The 18,642-nt window shown below is 41.7% G+C and overlaps 1 protein-coding gene across 6 annotated transcripts in view; it reads right to left on the bottom strand.

Annotated features, from left to right (window-relative positions):
* LOC106573875 (dipeptidyl peptidase 9) overlaps positions 1–17,281 on the bottom strand; it is a 39,651-nt gene extending 22,370 nt beyond the window's left edge. The window contains exons 1-6 of one of the 6 annotated variants that reach the window (XM_014149297.3): positions 17,083–17,281; positions 6,240–6,330; positions 5,801–6,039; positions 5,313–5,425; positions 4,682–4,855; positions 4,096–4,267 (exon numbers count right to left, since the gene is read on the bottom strand). In XM_014149297.3, coding sequence (XP_014004772.1) covers positions 4,096–4,267; positions 4,682–4,855; positions 5,313–5,425; positions 5,801–6,039; positions 6,240–6,295 — 754 coding nt within the window. In that variant the 5' untranslated portion in view covers positions 6,296–6,330; positions 17,083–17,281. The other 5 variants (XM_014149298.3, XM_045697278.2, XM_014149296.3 and 2 more) reach the window with 5 other exon arrangements.
* Positions 17,282–18,642: the final 1,361 nt, after the last annotated feature.

The following is an 18,642-nucleotide window of genomic DNA, read 5'->3' on the forward strand; positions in this document are numbered from 1 at the left end:
CCACCCCTATGCTTCACGGTTGGGATGGTGTTCTTCGGCTTGCAAGCTTCCCCCTTTTTCCTCCAAACATAACGATGGTCATTATGGCCACAGTTCTATTTTTGTTTCATCAGACCAGAGGACATTTCTCAAAAAAGTGCAATCTTTGTCCCCATGTGCAGTTGCAAACCGTAGTCTGGCTTTTTTATGGCAGTTTTGGAGCAGTGGCTTCTTCCTTGCTGAGCGACCTTCCAGGTTATGTTGATATAGGACTTGTTTTACTGTGGATATAGATACTTTTACACCTGTTTCCTCCAGCATCTTCACAAGGTCCTTTGCTGTTGTTCCACGATTGATTTGCAATTTTCGCACCCAAGTACGTTCATCTCGAGGAGACAAAACGCGTCTCCTTCCTGAGTGGTATGACGGCTGCGTGGTCCCATGGTGTTTATCTTTGCGTACCATTGTTTGTACAGATGAACGTGGTACCTTCAGGCGTTTGGAAATTGCTCCCAAGGATGAACCAGACTTGTGCAGGTCTACAATTTTTTTTCCTGAGGTCTTGGCTGATTTCTTTTGATTTTCCCATGATGTCAAGTAAAGAGGCACTGAGTTTGAAGGTAGGCCTTGAAATACATCCACAGGTACACCTCCAATTGACTCAAATTATGTCAATTAGCCTATCAGAAGCTTCTAAAGCCATGACATCGTTTTCTGGAATTTTCCAAGCTGTGTAAAGGCACAGTCAACTCAGTGTATGTAAACTTCTGACCCACTGGAATTGTGAAAGTGAATATAAGTGAAATAATCTGTCTGTAAACTATTGTTGCAAAAATGACTTGTGTCATAGATGTCCTAACCGACTTGCTAAAACTATAGTTTGTTAACAATACATTTGTGGAGTGGTTGAAAAACGAGTTTTAATGACTCCAACCTAAGTGTATGTATACTTCCGACTTCAACTGTACTCTGCATTTGGTTGGGCTGTAGTGACGCCTCTAGCCCTGCTATGCAGTGTCTTAGACCGCTGCACCACTAGGGAGGCCCTGTGCAGTCAATATTTAACTTTTGCTCCAAATCCACTTGGCGTGGCAGACTGCGATATCAGGTTTAGAACCAAATGAAAACAGTCTAATTGAAACCCTCAAATCTCTTTCCGGTACGAGGTGGCCTGCCCATGCACAATCAACAAAAGCATTATGCCTCAATTATGCCAATGTTAGTCAGTCTCTTCTAGAAGTATCTGAGGATGAAAATCTAACAAGGCTCTAACGCTCTACACACAAATGGATAAACTTGAAATAGCTTTCTCTGTAACTTGTGAAACACAATACTCCAACGTTTTCAGAATACAAGCACTGCACTTAAGGTAGTCCAACTGGACCCGTCTAAGGCTGTTCGTTTGGTGGCCTCTTTTAGAGATTGTGGCTGTGCTACGGGATAAGTTTGATAGCTTTGAGGCAAAAGGAAAGGACATGTCACCAAGCGTTCTAACGCTTTACAAACCTAACACGACAGAAGATGACAAAAACATGCTGATGAGTCGTAAGAGGCAGAGCCTGACTGTCGTTAATCAATGACAGGTTAGCAGAAACTTGCTGTCTGTGTTCACCGTTGTGATTGACACACTTATTGATGAGCTGGATAGGAGGTATGAGTCATACAAAGAGCTAAACTGCTTTGGATTTTTTTTAACAATATACCTTCACTTTCCACATAAGACCTACATTGATCTGCACTCAACCTTCAAAGTAAATATCAATCTGACTTGCAACATGATTTTCCAGATGAAATTGTCCAGTTTAAAAGAATGTATTAAAAGTAGGGGGGAAAATTGCTTCACATGTAACAGAGCAATCTACAAGCAGTCTTTCACAATGTTGACATTGCCTTGCAAATATTCTTGACTTTACCCGTTACCTATGCATCAGGCGAGTGGTGCTTTTCAAAGCTTGCTCGTCAAAACCAGACAAATCAACGATGGGACAGGAAAAGACAAACATTTTAATCTTATGGCTCTTGGGAATGATCTACTCAGGGCACTTGATTTCAAGGACATAGTTGCAGATTTCGCTGCTTGGAAAATGAGGAACGAAACCATTAAGATAAGCCATGATGACACTTTTTGTAACAGCATAAGGCCTAATGCTCGTCCGCTGGAGAGGCTGTCCAGGCAGCTGGTAGTGCTGAAATGGCGGAGGCCACACTCTTCTTTTCTTTGCAAAGGCTGTCTGGATGGCATCTGTCCATGGTCCTCCTGAATCAATATTGTGACCATGCTGTGTAGCCTAGGTTATGCAACTGTAATAATATGCTTTGTGGACTTTAAATGTTGCTCTCCGATTTTAACTGATAATTATGAAACACAAATGTATAAAATGTTCTGCTTTAATGTGCTGTATTGTAGCCTAAGCCCAATTTATTTTGTTTATTTTCAGAAGACACACACGTATATAATCCCGTGCATAAACGGCACGTTCATCAGGCTAGGGGAAGCTAAGCTCTCTAAATAACTTGAATTAATTTGCCAAAATGATATAGCTCATGATTAGCCTACTCCTGTCTATACATAAATAAATTCATTCAAAATAGGCTACTAAAGCATGATTTGGCCACAGAGGATCATTAGCCTCTAAAAAAAAATAAGTTGTGGATTGTTTTACGTCGCATTGCCTACAGTCAGAACGAAAGGCAGCACATACAATATGGGCAGATGATTGTAGAGTTGCGACTGTCAGTGAAAAGTAGAGGCCCAGCCAGGCATATCGCAATATTTAAAAATACAATCACGGGAAAACATTGTTTGGAAAGCTAATGGTTATTGATGTAATGAGAAGGCAATGAAAAGATGAAATCTGTCTTTTAGTTATCCAAATTCTCAACTTAATTGAGGGAACGACAGTATAGCCCATCTTATCGGCCATACCCCCGGCGAGTATCGGCCATACCCCCGGCGAGTATCGGCCACAACCCCGGCGAGTATCGGCCATACCCCCGGCGAGTATCGGCCACACCCCCGGCGAGTATCGGCCACACCCCCGGCGAGTATCGGCCATACCCCCGGCGAGTATCGGCCATACCCCCGGCGAGTATCGGCCATACCCCCGGCGAGTATCGGCCATATCCCCGGTGAGTGTGCACTACGCATATTCACTCTTTATCAATGTTGGCTCAGTGCAAAGTTTGTTTTTGGACAATTTCCTCCTCCAGTTTAGATGGATGTTATATTCGGTTTGAGTCTCCCCTTCTTGTAGGCCTATTTATATGGACATCATTTTTATTGATATGTTTGTCAGTAAAGTAGGCTATTGGTAATTTGTCGTAGTAAAAAAAGATTCTGCCAATGCCTCTAGTCATATAAAAAGTGTAGTAGAATTATAGGAAATGTGTTTATAAAAAGCCAAAAAGGGCATTCTGTGCAAAGAAAGGTAGGTAGGCTATCTGATATAGCCTAGGACTACTCGACGCTATACGTGCTCAGCCATGCATTGAACGGTCTTTTTTTGCAAACAGTGATTATTAGCCTTTTTTTTTATCGTAAAAAAACTACCTATTTTTTGGCAGGCCATCTAACGATTTGGCCAGGTAAAAATGTACTTGAACACGCATTTCACAATCTGACATAATGGTCTCCTACCTTTTGGGCTTTACATTGCAGATAGTACATTTGTTCATGGTTCCAGGTCGTTTTTTTTTGCCTTTTGAACAAAGAGCAGTTTGGGAGCCAAATGAGCCGGCTCACCGAAAAGACTCGGAATGCCCATCACTACCCTCCCTCCCCTCACACTGACCATCAGATGCAGGCCTTCAGTCCAGTAAAAAAATAAAAAAGATAATTATGCTCACTCAGCTGTGCCTCACAAGTAATACAACAAATGATCCATTACGTGTGATCATATACCTAAAATGTTGAATAATATTGTATTGGGCCTATAGCCTACTGCACAAACCTCATTGCTATAGAACTGTTTTTATATGGTTAATGTTGCAAAAGCTTAAGTAATGTTTTTTTTTCTCTTTTATCTGAGAGGTAGATCTCGGCTTGAATTTTGACTCAGAAAATGATCTTGATTCAGTAAAGGTTGGTGACCACTGCTATACATCATTTGTGCCAACCTTTATGGCAGTAGGTGAGTCTCCTCTCCTCCCCAGTCTCGATGCTGGCCACCCACAGGTCGTTGCCGTTGATGAAGGCCATGAAGGTGGGGTCGCCTGGGGAGATCTTGGGGTCCATTCGAGTGCCTGAGCATTGGGTCTTAATCTCTACAGGCTTCATGGGGGACGCCTGCTAAACATCACACAGACTTTCAGGCATAGAAGTTACCATGCAACAGACCGGTTGGTTACCAGAGTGCCTACATGTCAAAGCCTTTTCTATCACAAACACTTGTAGGTGACCACTTGGTACACTTCTTTATTTTAGAAGTGTATAAGGCACTTCGTATACTTCACTTTAGCAAGGCAGCAGACTTTGTGAAAATTAATATTTGTGTCATTCTCAAAACTTTCAGCCATGACTGTACAGAGCACTTTGTACACTTCTTCATTTTCACAATGTACAAGTTCCGACTACCGTACATATATTTCAAGGACTTTGCTTTCATGACCACCTAAATAACCAAGATAACTGTATTGGAATAACAACAGTATGATCCTAACTTTAACAGGAAGGTATGAGCTGTGTCCTGTAAATAATACTCACAATGAAGCCATTATGGCCTCCGTCCCGGCAGTAGAACAGGCTGTTGCTGGCCTGGAACAGGAAAAGGCCGCTCTCGGCGTGATAATCATACGATGTGATCCCAAAGACCCCCAGGCGCTTTCTCTCCCTCAGCAGCTCCTCCTCCCGGGAGTACACCCCATGATGAGGGGTGGCCTGACGGTCAGGGAAGATACGTAGCAGACAGTGAGACAGCGATGCAGTGTTAGCTTAGCATGAACACCAGCGTGTTTTGGCTTTAGCCAAAGTGCAGTTTTCTGGGCAACAATAGTGGTACCTTCATTTTGCCACTCGTGTTTACAGGGGAAATTAATGATATGTTTTTTGGAGTGGCATACTATTGATGGCTGTGTCATCTACAGAGCATAGACAAACATAGGCACTCCCAAATGTCGGAAGTACAGTAGTATTGCATTAGGTGCCAATTGAGCTGACCCGTGTATGTCCTCCTCTACATAGTACACATCAGTGCTGTGGACGAGGACATGCATGCAGAAATGCCTTGTGAATGTGTGACGAACTTCTTGAGGTGAAGAACGTTTATGTTCAGATTTCCCAGAAATCCGACAAGTGGCAAAAGGGAGTCCAGCAGAAGGGACTGAGGGTTCATTACCTGAAAGTGATCTAGCATCTGTTTCCACGACAACACCAGAAGGGCCTCTTTCCGAATCTTCTTGGGAATCTCTGAGTAAAGTAACGAGTTTTCCCTACTTCCATAGGGCATTCCTAAATGAACATGAAGCGGAAGAAACGGGTTGAGTTAAAGAATATATTTGCATCGCTAAGTCTGTTTATCTTTTGTCTGTGTAACCACAAAGTTCCCAAGGATATTGTCACTGAGATTGGTTGTTCTGGGGTTGTTCCTATAGAGTTTCTTTCCATTGTAATGTTCCCTATAGCCTACCTTCTAACATTAATGGTGCAGAGGGAATCACATGTGAAGAGATCAAATATACATGCGATTCCTCCATTTCCCACCCCTATTCACATTAGTTAATTATGATACACCGTACTGTCACCATTGCGGTGCTGTTTGTTGACAGAAATTATGACGACTCCTCAAAATCCATAATGGGATTTCCAGTGAGGGTGTGACCTCACCGAGGTAGTAGAGTCGATGGGAGTATGGGCCTGACTCGTCCTGCCTCTGGACAAACTGGAAGTCATGCGGGGCCTTGTTGATGACCATGCCCGTGTACTTGCGGCTACTATGGATGATGTTCCGCAGGCCGTCCCACGAGTGCTTCTCCACAAAGAACTGGGAGGGCACGTCCTCCATCTCCACTACCTCCGTGCTGTCCGAGAGCTCATCTACAGCGGTCATTCTGAAAGCTGAATAACTGACCCATAACAATAGAAAAGTCCCCAACAACGTGTTACAAAGCTGAATATAAGTACATACATGTAACCGAGTATTGAATACAAGTAAACGATGAGAACAGACGGACCAGCTAGTTGTATAGGTTAAAAAGGTCCAACATGTCACATTAAGCCACATTTTACCAAATGAGCACTGTAGAATGCAAGATTAGTTACGCACCTTTTCCAACTACCTTCTGTTTCGTCTTCAAGTTTCACCCTCTTAACTCTATGCATTAACCGGCCAACAAGCCTGAACCAGATTTGGAAACCTAAAACAGAGACATTGGATTTCTTGGATACAGTCACTATAATACATGCCCATCATCTTAAGACACATTACAGTGTGAAACAAAAGCTAAAACCCTACCATGACATATTGAAGAAAAAAACATTAAAAAAAAGGCACAAAATAGAATACGTAGGAGACTGACACCAGACTGAAAATTCCCTGCATGAAAGAGGATTATCGTACAAGGACAAGCCAGAGAAACAGTACAGGATCTGCAATAAACATCCCGAATGAACAAGACTTCACAAAACAATTCCCTAAAAACTGCTATACCGAAGAAATCTCCACACCATTCTTCTTTGACCTGCTTCATTGAGGCACAGCTCAGCGACTCACTTGGGAAAAACCTTTCTCCTGCGATGGTCTAACTATGTGTGACTCAGGACAATGCTAGAGAATGCTACATGCCTCTAATGTCTCAACACGAATATATCACCAGAGTGAGGAATGTTTGGCTATTACTCTACAATTCAGAGGTTAGTCAGGCTTGTTGATCTGCCCTCATTGTTTAGGCCTAAATGAGGTCATTCACATAGCCTACACACATTAACATAACCATCCACTTAATATTGAAAGGAAGTAGGGTTGCAAAGTGTCAGAAATGTTCACAGACATTTTCCATGGGAAGTTAAGCCTGGGAATCTTGCTTAAATTCATCAACAACAAAAAACGTTAGCTTATAACAGTGAACCTTTTTTATGGGATACACAAGGCAATTCTAGGTCTTGTGGCATATTTTGGTTGAACTATCCCCAATTCAATGGAATTGCAACCCTCTGCATGCACAGTGCATTCTTCCATCACACGTACAGCTGATTCTCAAGATCTTGCACACTAATGAGATGCTATTGAGCCCACACTACTACACTGTCTGAGCCAAGGACTACATGCTTTCTGGTAAGTTTTGATTACAATACTGGGTGGGGTGAATATATTTTATATGACATACATGATTTTTTGTTAACTAGTAAATAGTAGCCTGCAGCAAAGTGTGTTTAAATCATTTCAAACTTGTTACCCATTTCTGCTAGTTAGTTTTCGCTACCATGTGGGTTTTAGCTTGCTTGAGCCTGATAACTGAGTGTTAATTCATTTTAAAACATTTATCTTAGTTGTTTAATATAACTGCTTAACTATTTATCTGTACATGGAATTGTATTATTATTTTTTTTATTATTTTTTTTTAACATAATCTTTACAGGAAAGTACCACGGGCACTATCTGATGTGTGGAGACATTTCACTGCAGCTAATGTAGAAGGAAAAGCTGTGTACATTTGCAAATACTGTGCCAAATCATATGTGACGAATGCAACAAAGATGCAGAATCATCTGGCCAAGTGCATAAAGTTCCCTCAGCACTCACAACAAGCAACCTCTGACAAACGTTCCTCTACTTCTATTCGAGGTGAAAATGATGAATCAGACCCCTTATCGATAGCAACAGCTCAAGGTTCTCCTGGAATCAGAAGTTTTTTTGACTCAATGGAGGAACGTAGTCTGAGAAATGCTGATGAATGTCTTGCTCGAGCTGTGTATGCAACTGGTTCACCTCTGATGCTCACAGGCAATGTGTATTGGAAGAGATTTCTGAATGTTCTTCGCCCAGCATAGACCCCTCCAACCAGACATGCTTTATCTACCGGTACTAATTTGCTGGATGCAGAGTTCAACAGAGTTCAAGTGAAGGTCAAGCAAATCATAGAGAAAGCAGACTGTATTGCAATCATCTCTGATGGGTGGTCGAATGTTCATGGGCATGGAATAATTAACTACATCATCTCCACCCCTCAACCAGTATTCTACAAGAGCACAGACACAAGGGACAACAGACACACCGGTCTCTACATTGCAGATGAGCTGAAGGCAGTCATCAATAACCTTGGCCCACAGAAGGTATTTGCACTGGTGACAGAAATTGCTGCGAACATGAAGGCTTCTTGGTCTAAAGTGGAGGAGTCCTACCCTTGCATCACACCCATTGGCTGTGCTGCTCATGCATTGAATCTGCTCCTCAAGGACATCATGGCACTGAAAACAATGGATACACTCTACAAGAGAGTCAAGGAAATGGTTAGGTATGTGAAGGGTCATCAAGTTATAGCAGCAATCTACCTCACCAAGCAAAGTGAGAAGAGGGGGTTGTCGAGGACTCCGGCCACCCTGGTCGTGGACTGTTCTCTCTGCTGCCGCACGGCAAGCCAGTCTGGGTCCAGAAGGCTTCTGGACAGCTTCTACCGCCAAGCCATAAGACTCCTGTACATCTAGTCAGGTGGCTGCCCCACCGCCACTCTGTTGTCATCTATGCATGGTCACTTCAATTGGCTCTACCTACATGTACATACTACCTTGGCTGGCCAGTGCCCCCGCGCATTGACTCTGTACTGGCGCATGTGACTAATAAAATTTGATTTGAATAAGAGCACCACATTGAAGCTGCCCACAACACCCGTTTGGGTGGTGTTGTCATCATGTTTGACAGTCTCCTGGAGGGGAAGGAGTCTCTCCAAGAAATGGCCATATCACAATCTGCCCTGCCCACTTCACTGTTGCTCCAAGCAGAGGAAACTGCAGTTCTGAAATACATCAATAAGAGTTAAGACTTCTGCCTGAAGCCCATACACGCGGCAGCGTACATGTTGGACCCCAAGTATGCTGGCAAGAGCATCCTGTCTGGTGCAGAGATCAACAAGGCCTATGGTGCCATCACTACCTTGTCTTGCCACCTTGGCCTGGATGAGGGCAAGGTTGTTGGCAGTCTGGCGAAGTACACTTCCAAGCAAGGGCTTTGGGATGGAGATGCAATATGACAGTCGTGCCAACATATCTCATCAGCCACCTGGTGGAAGGGACTTTGTTGATCTGAGGCTCTTTCCCCTGTTGCCTCCATCATCCTCCAAATCCCACCAACATCAGCCGCCTCAGAGCGCAACTGGTCCTTGTTTGGGAACACACACACCAAAGCAAGCAACAGCCAATTTTTATCAACACATCGCCTGCGCTACTCACTCATCATTCTTCTCCTCCATCCTATTGGCAGAAATTAAACAGGAAGTACCCGTGGAAAGGACTGTTCAACGTTCGTCTGACCAATCAGAATCTATACTTCAAGATTGTTTTGATCATGACGACAGGAATATGTTCTGGGTTACCTCAGAATAACATTGATGTATACACTGACTCGTTCAATGAGTTGTGCCCCAACCCACTGTGACGATTAGAACTTATCCAAACCAAACACCATGGATAGATGGAAGCATTTGCACAAAACTAAGCATGAACCGCCGCATTTAACCACAGTAAGGTGACTGGGAACATGGACGAGTACAAACAGTCCAACTATGCCCTCTGTAAGGCAATCAAACATGCAAAACGTCAGTACAGAGAAAGTCAAGTCGCAATTCAACTGCTCAAACACGACATGTATGTGGCAGGGAGTTCAGACAATCACGGATTATACAGGGAAAACCAGCCACGTCGAGGACACCGACAACTTGCTCCAGGACCAGCTAAACACCTTCTTCGCCTGCTTTGAGGAAAACACCGCCACCGCCCCTCACGAAGTCTGTGAGCTCTCGTTATCCATGGCCGACGTGAGTAAGACATTTAAGCGTGCTAACCCTTGCAAGGCTGCCGGCCCAGACGGCATCCCTAGCCACGTCCTCAGAGCATGTGCAGACCAGCTAGCTGAAGTGTTTACGGACATATTCAATCGCTCCCCATCCAGGTCGGTTGTCCCCACTTCCTCCAAAATGTACACCATTGTTCCTGTAGCCAAGAAAGTGAAGGTAGCCTAACTGAACTAAATGACTATCGCCCCGTGCTTTCAGAGGCTAGTTAAGGATCATATTACCTCCACCTTACCCACCACCATAGACCCACTACAATTTGTATACCACCCCAACAAATCCATGAATGACACAATCGCCATTGCACTACACAGTGCCCTATCCCATCTGGACAAGAGGAATACCCATGTAAGCATGCTGTTCAACTACAGCTCAGCTTTCAACACCATAGTGACCTCCAAGCTCACCACTAAGCCCAGTCTGAACCACATCCTGTGCAACTGGGTCCTGGACTTCCTGACGAGCTGACTCCAGGTGGTGAAGGTAGGCAACCTCCGCTGATCCTCAACACATGAGCCCCACAAGGGTGCGTGCTCAGCCCTCTCCTGAACTATATGTTCACTTGATCACGCATGTCTCAACTCAACCATCAAAATTGCAGACGACACAAAATCGACGAGACAGCCTTCAGGCAGGAGGTGAGGGCCCTTAAACAGCCTTCCCAAATGTGGGTCTGATGTTGACCCACTTCCTCTCTGCTTACCTCATGTCAAAATAAAAGTCCTGCATGTCTGCCATATGTGGACAAAAAAGGAATAACTTGTTTTTGACATGAGGTAAGTAGAGAGGAAGTGGGTCAACAGACTCGTGTTTGGAAGTCTGTTTAATAACAAAATCCTTTAGATATTTTGTCTCAAATACCCCCAATCATAATGACCAACCTTCCTGCCCACCGACACAGAAAGTTGAAATAGAATTGCATTTAACTTCTGGCTTCCCACGGAGTGTTTTTACTCAACCCAATACAATAGAAAGCAACGCTAGTGTATGTAAATACCCCCGCTTTGCTAAAAGCACCTACCGTGGTACATGGCTAGTTTTGGGTTGGCCGTTGATCATGACTCAGTTCCATTACATTACACATAAGAGTCATTGGACGAAGGCATCTACTGTAACGGGGAGTTTTGTTAAGAGCTGCGACGCTCGGTCTGAACATTAACAAGCATCGCTTGCAGTACGGTTTTGGTAGCATAAGAACCTTATCGAAAAACAAAAAGGTTCAATTGATACACCCCTTTATAGGGTTAGTGTTCCCACACGGCCATATATCCATGTTACAACGCGTATTTACGGAAGACAAAGGGTTTATATATATATTTTTTTTTTTAATTTTTTTTTACAGTAACATGCAAAACAAACAGCCAGAGGGATTCCAAAGAAGTGAGGAAAAAAATAAAAAAAATAAACTATTCCACATTATATCAAAAACAGACATGTAGCGAATACATTTTTTTGACATTTTGTTTTGTATACGTTATAAAGACTCAAAATAGTTCTCCAAATCAGATTTTAAAAAAAATAAGAAAAGGGGCTTTTTCTTCATAAATTTTGATTTGTGTATGAAATATTTTCCTAATAAAATAAAGAGATTTATGACATACTCACGTTCAATTGTGGAATCAGTGTAGTAAAATAATATGTCAAACTTAGAAATTTCAATGGTTGTATGCAATTTCAGGCCAAGATGTATTTTTACATCAGTCCAGAACACTTCACTATATAAACAATTACAGAATAAGTGTTCAATAGATTCAGTTTCTAGTTCACAAAAACTGCATTCACTGGTAACATCAAGTATATATTTAGAAATCAAGCTATTACAAGGATAGAATCTATGGATTATCTTAAAGGAGATCTCCTTTACTTTATTGGTCACCATAAATTTGTGTGGAGTGAGCCAAGCACGGCGCCAGTTTACATCAAACGATGAAGCCCAACAAAATATCGCAGAGGGAATGGACTTCCTGTAGAAAATATCCCTTAATAAACGATTGTTGAATTTCGTATCTAGTAGACCAATGCCATTCACCTGAATATCGCTTACAATCGGAGATATTCCAAAATATGCATTATTCTTTAGTAAAGTTTTTATCCCACTAGGTATAGCTTTAATAACAGTGTCATATTCCTTGCTTGAAACCTCAAAGTTGTATCTTTCCATAAATTCTCTCCGTGTAAATAGATTCCCACTAATATTAACTAATTGGCTGACAAGGACAATGTTTTTCGAGAACCATTTATGGTTAAAAAACATCTTGTTTCTATATAATATCGACCCCTTGTTCCATATAAAACATTTATGATGAGGTGAAAAGTTGTGTTTATACAACAAAGCCCAGCACATTAAAGCCTGCTTGTGAAAATCTGCCAGTTTCACAGGAAGTTTACCCACAATATATGGACATTGTAGTAAAAAATTAAGCCCTCCGAGCTTCTGAAAAACAAAATCAGGTATAATATTCAAGAAAATATGAGGATTTTTTTAATATATCTTTTAATCCAGTTGACCTTTGATATCTGATTGAAGAGAGTGAAATCTAAGACATTTAGACCACCATCACAAACCCTGTTAGTGATAACATCTCTTTATCTTATGTGGCTTGTTTTTCCATATGAAGTTGTACAAAAGCCTATCTAAGGTACAGCAAGTGGATTTGGGAATATCAATAGATGAAAAAAGATAGGATGCACGAGATAGCCCCTCAGCTTTGGATAAAAGCACCCTTCCTTGAAGACTTAAATCCCTCCCTAACCATGAGGATATATTTTTTTTTTGGGACCGATTCAGTTACAGGGTTCAAATTAAGATCATTCATAGCCTTAAGATTTTTGGTGATCTTTACACCAAGGTAGGTTACAGTATCTTTTTCAGAGATGTTACAATCTGCTGGATTGACAGCTCCTTTCAAAACAAACATCTCACATTTGGAAAGATTTAATGCCAAACCTGAGATTTTGGAGAACTGCTTCACGATATCCAATGCTAATCTAGCTTGAGACACATTTTTCAAAAAAAGTGAGGTGTCATCCGCCAGTTGGGATATCTTGATCTCTCTGGCCTGGAATGTAATGCCTTCAAATTGACTTTTATGAAGTAATGAGCATAACATTTGAGATACTAACTAAAATAAAAAAAGGTGAAATTGGACAACCTTGTCCTATTCCTTGTAAATGTTAAACCTCGAGGATGTTCCATGACAGAGTTTGATATAGCTATTACCACCATTATACAGAGTTCTAATAGCATTAACAAAAAAACGACCAAATTTCAAATGCTTAAGACAATCAAAGTTAAAATTGTGACTTACTGTATCAAATGCTTTCAGAAAATCCCAAAATAGGATAACAGGGAAGTCATCTAATAGATCACAATACTCAACCAAGTCTAACACCAGCCTCAGATTATTAGATATATGGCGCCCTTTCATAAACCCTGATTGACATTCATCAATCAGATCATTTAAGCAAGACTTTAACCTTTTTGCAAAGATTAAGGCTATAATTTTGTAGTCGTTATTTAGGAGTGTGATTGGACGGCAATTATCAATACTTAGGAGATCCTTGTGTGGTTTAGGTATAAGAGTAATAACCCCTTGCTTCAGAGAGGCAGGTAGTTCTCCCTTCTTTATAGCCTCCTTAAAGGTTTCAAGTAAAAAAGGTGCTATTTCTTCAAAGAAGGTTTTGTAAAATTCAGAGGTTAATACATCACAACCTGGAGATTTGTTCTTTTTTAACTGAGCAACCCCGTACTGGATGTCCATAATGGATAAATCTTGGCAACAAGACTGATTGAGTTCTTCACTAACCGAATTAACATTCTCTATAGAATCAAGGAGATCCTTAGAGTCACTCAAATTGTTATCTAAGGAGTAGATTCTCATAAAACTTAGTGGTAAAGTCTGATAACAACTCTATCCTCAGTGGCAACCCCATTAATCTTAAGTTTCCAAAGTGTGTTGAGTTCCCCTCTCCTCTTCTCCAAATTAAAAAAGTATCTACTGTTCTTTTCACCTTTTTCAAGCCATTGTTTTCTAGATCTTATGAAAGCTCCTCTAGCCTTTTCCTCATACAATGCATCTAGTTGATTCTGTAAATCATTCAATTTAGCTTTCTCATTAAGATCAATATGCTCAATCTCTGTGATATCGGCAATTGTTTTAGAGAGTTCAGCTACCTCACATCTTAAAGCAAGCCGTTTTCCATAAGTAATACAGGCTGAGCGGATTTTAAATTTCAGCAGTTCCCAATATTTCCCATATTATGCATTAGATGTAGCTAAACTCCAGTAAACAGAAATTAGATTCATAATCACATTTTTTTAATTATCATGCAATAACAATGAGTTATTTAATTTCCAATAACCACCAGAGTATTTCTTACCATCATTACTGCACATTCTTACAGTCAACCATATGACTTTATGATCCGTCAGGACTGCAAGCAGTATTTTTACCTCTACAGTGTTGGGCTCAAGACTAGAGGTTATCACCCACAAATCAATTCTTGATTGTAAGGAACGATCTCTATTACTCCATGTGCATTGTATCTCTCCAGGGTTTTTTACTCTCCATATGTCAATTAAGTCCAGGCTTTGGCAGAAATTCACCAACTTGTTCACACCAATGTTAGGCCTATGAGGCAATCTATCAGTCTCATTAGAATAAACCATATTAAAATCTCCACCAACTATAATCTGACTGGATAGATATTTTCTCAGAAGACTTTTAAGAATTTCTTCAATTTCCTCTAGAAGTAAGTTATTTGGAGGACTAGAACAGTATCCATATACATTACACAACACAACTAATCTGTCCATGTGGTTGATGACCGCTACTAGCCAATGTCCATTGGAGTCCATTTGAGTAAACAAAATTTCCCTTTGAAATTGTGTGCTAAAATTGCAACCCCAGCTGAATGATTCGTCCCGTGGGCCAAAGAAATGTCACTGCCCCACAGATTTTCCCAATAATTATAGTCCTCTTTGCATGAATGCGTTTCTTGAACGAATACTAGATCTGCGTTGCAGTCCTTACAAAAAAAGCTTCTCAACAGGTTTCGTATTCCCCTCGCATTGATTGACAAACTTCAAGTCCATATCTATTGAATAGAAAGAAAAATCCTATGCAATCTCAACTTTACCCTCTCTATAAACAGTTGCTTCATATATGTATTAACAGAAGTCGTAACTTGTAAAACAGTAACACCCTGTTTCAAAAGTAGAACGTTCAGTTTGCAATGAGGAAGGAACTACCTTGTAAACCTACCGACAGAACAAATCACCCCGGTCGTATTTCTTTTCCGTTGGCGAAAAAGGCTCTGATTCCCCTGTAGTATCAACCCTTTCCTTGATTTCGGGCCTGTTGTACAAGAGGCCACAATTTTGCCTTTGTTGCCTTGTCTGCTGCAGTCAAGTCCTCCCCGAATCTAAGTTCTCTCTTTCAGAAAGGCGCTTTCCTTTGCTTTCTTCCAAACTGCATCTCTCGCTGTGCGAAAAGCAAACTGGATGATGATCGAGCGGCTGACGATGGCATCTTGTTTCTTCCCAATACGATGAGCAACATCCACAGCCATATATCCATCGGGGAAGTCCGGTGCCACACGGTTACAGATGTCTTTTACTAAGCGCTTCACATTCTCATCCTGGTCCTCCGGGACACCGTAAAGCCGTAGCCCCCACCTTCTCCGGTATCGCTTCCGATAAGCGCTCTTGCATGTCTGCGATGGTCTTCTCCTGAGCAGTGCATTTCTCAGACGTAGCAGTGTTTGCAAGTTTAAGCTCTTCGATACTCTTGTATGCATGATTGAGAGGTCAACTATTTTTGATGCGTTTTGGCGTATGATTTTCTCCAGACCATCGGCTCTTTCGTTTATCTTTGCAGAGACAGCATCGATTACGTTGACCTGTAGTTCGCGCAAAGACAATTCTTTCTGTGTCTTTTTGGGTGCAGGACTATTGACTGCATTTTCAGAATCAACCGAATGTCCAGAATCCTCCATTTCTTCTCCTGAGGAGTCAGGTGGCGGTTTTTCTCCAACGTATGAGTGCTCAGCTAGCAACTGCCTTCTCCTCCCTTTGCTCTTTCGCACATTATTTCCTTCCATTTCTCAAAGTTTTGAATCAAATTATCGGTCAACTAAGCGTTGTTCTCTATTGTGTTTACTATAAGCCAAGTTCCGTTACATTTAAGTAAGTTTGAGAGGGATAAAAGTTAAGGTTACTCGGAGCAAGCTGGAATCTCGTCTGCACTCGCCGCCATCTTCCAGACGTTTCCCGGAAGACAGAGGCGCTAATTAGCATGCTCCGAACAAATCAAAATGTATTTGTCACATGCGCCGAATACAACAAGTGTAGACCTTACAGTGAAATACTTACTTACAAGCCCTTAACCAACAATGCAGTTAAGAAAAAATATTAAGAAAAAATAGGAAATATAATAATAAAAATTAAAGAGCAGCAGTAAAATAACAATAGCGAGGCTATATACAGAGGGTACCGGTCACCGGTGTTTAACGGAAGAAGGCCGCCAGAAACGTGTTGTCACTGAAAAATACTGTCCGCTGCAACTCTGATAAAGCCGGTAAAGCCGGGGGTCCATAGCTAGCAACGCTCCATTGTTTTTTTTTTATTATTTAAAACTCCTAATGTTACGGGTTGGTGGCATTGGCAGTGTCAACACAGCCCATACATTAACTAACATTAAACATGCCCAAGTGTGGATTGTAATCTGTCCAGGTCCATGAAAAGCTATTTTATTAACTAGCTAGTAAAAGTTACATAGATTCATCCTCGGCTACTGACAATGACGAATGGAGCTAGCTAGCTAACGTGAACTAGTACGTTTTATCGTTATATGTCACGCCATTAGCAATCCAACAAACTCTAAACTTAACGCAAATAAAATGTTTTAGCAAGGACCCGTTTTCAGTAATTCATTTCAGGATAAATTTAAGCAATTGTCGGAGCTTTACTAACTACCCTGCTGTATTGACAGCAGGGGGCTGTTCTGGCTAGCGAGTTAGCCTCAGCGGCTAGCAAGCTAACGGTTAGAAACTGATCTGGAACTGTCCGTTTACTGAAATAACAACATCAGGTTTGGTACTTACAGGTTCAGCCCTAGATTTTCTCTCACGCGTTTCTAACTTCTGCTTTAATGGTGCGATTAAATGTTAACCAGTTATAACTGCGTCCATGGCCTGTAGTTCATCAGACAAAACAATCACGGAAACTAATTTGGGAAGCCTTAACGAAAGCGACCCTTCAACCGGAAATCATCACATATTTCAGCGTCAACCAATGATAATATCAGAGACGGAAGAGAAAGCGAGACACCCCACAGTCTGTGTTTTCTTCTTCTGTTTCAGTCAAAGTAAATTGACTAAGTAGACCAGACTCAGCTGATGTTGCGTTGATGGGTTGGTTGTTTAGCAACAAAACTTTAGGTTACGACCGTAAAATAAGCAACACCTAGTCCTCGCACATGCAAAGAGGGTGGTCGGGTGACCTAAAGTTGTTTTTCAAGTATTTGTTTCGGTATTTCACTTATGGGATATACTTACTCCTGTATTGCCAGACAAGCTTATCCTGACGCCCGACTGCCCTGTGCGATATATCACACAAATGGGCTTTGCCACCAGAAGATCCAACACGTAAAACAGTATGCGCCAGGGTCGGTGCAGTGACATCCAGCCTATAAAACTTCGCAAATGTATGAGGTGGAGTCCAACTCGCTGCTGGGCAAATATCTTGGATAGATATGCCCTTAAATAAATCGCAGAATGTAGCCATTCCTCTAGTGCAGTGGTTCCAAACTCTTCACAGTCGTGGCCAAAAGTTTTGAGAATGACACAAATATTAATTTCCACAAAGTTAGCTGCTTCAGTGTCTTTAGATAGTTTTGTCAGATGTTACTATGGAATACTGAAGTATAATTACAAGCATTTCATAAGTGTCATAAGGCTTTTATTGACAATTACTTCACAAGGCTTTTATTGACAATTACATGAAGTTGATGCAAAGAGTCAATATTTGCAGTGTTGACCCTTCTTTTTCAAGACCTCTGCAATCTGCCCTGGCATGCTGTCAATTAACTTCTGGGCCACATCCTGACTGATGGCAGCCCATTCTTGCATAATCAATGCTTGGAGTTTGTCAGAATTTGTGGGTTTTTGTTTGTTCACCCGCCTCTTGAGGATTGACCACAAGTTCCTTAATGGGATTAAGGTCTGGGGAATTTCCTGGCCATGGCCCCAAAATATCGATGTTTTGTTCCCCTAGCCACTTAGTTATCACTTTTGCCTTATGGCAAGGTGCTCCATCATGCTGGAAAAGGCATTGTTTCGTCACCAAACTGTTCCTGGATGGTTGGGAGAAGTTGCTCTCGGAGGATGTGTTGGTACCATTCTTTATTCATGGCTGTGTTCTTAGGCAAAATTGTGAGTGAGCCCACACCCTTGGCTGAGAAGCAACCCCACACATGAATGGTCTCAGGATGCTTTACTGTTGGCATGACACAGGACTGATGGAAGCGCTCACCTTGTCTTCTCCGGACAAGCTTTTTTCCGGATGCCCCAAACAATCGTAAAGGGGATTCATCAGAGAAAATGACTTTACCCCAGTCCTCAGCAGTCCAATCCCTGTACCTTTTGCAGAATATCAGTCTGTCC

This window comes from Salmo salar, chromosome 16 (genome assembly GCF_965601325.2).
Source record: "Salmo salar chromosome 16, fSalSal1, whole genome shotgun sequence".
Classification (NCBI taxonomy): domain Eukaryota; kingdom Metazoa; phylum Chordata; class Actinopteri; order Salmoniformes; family Salmonidae; genus Salmo; species Salmo salar.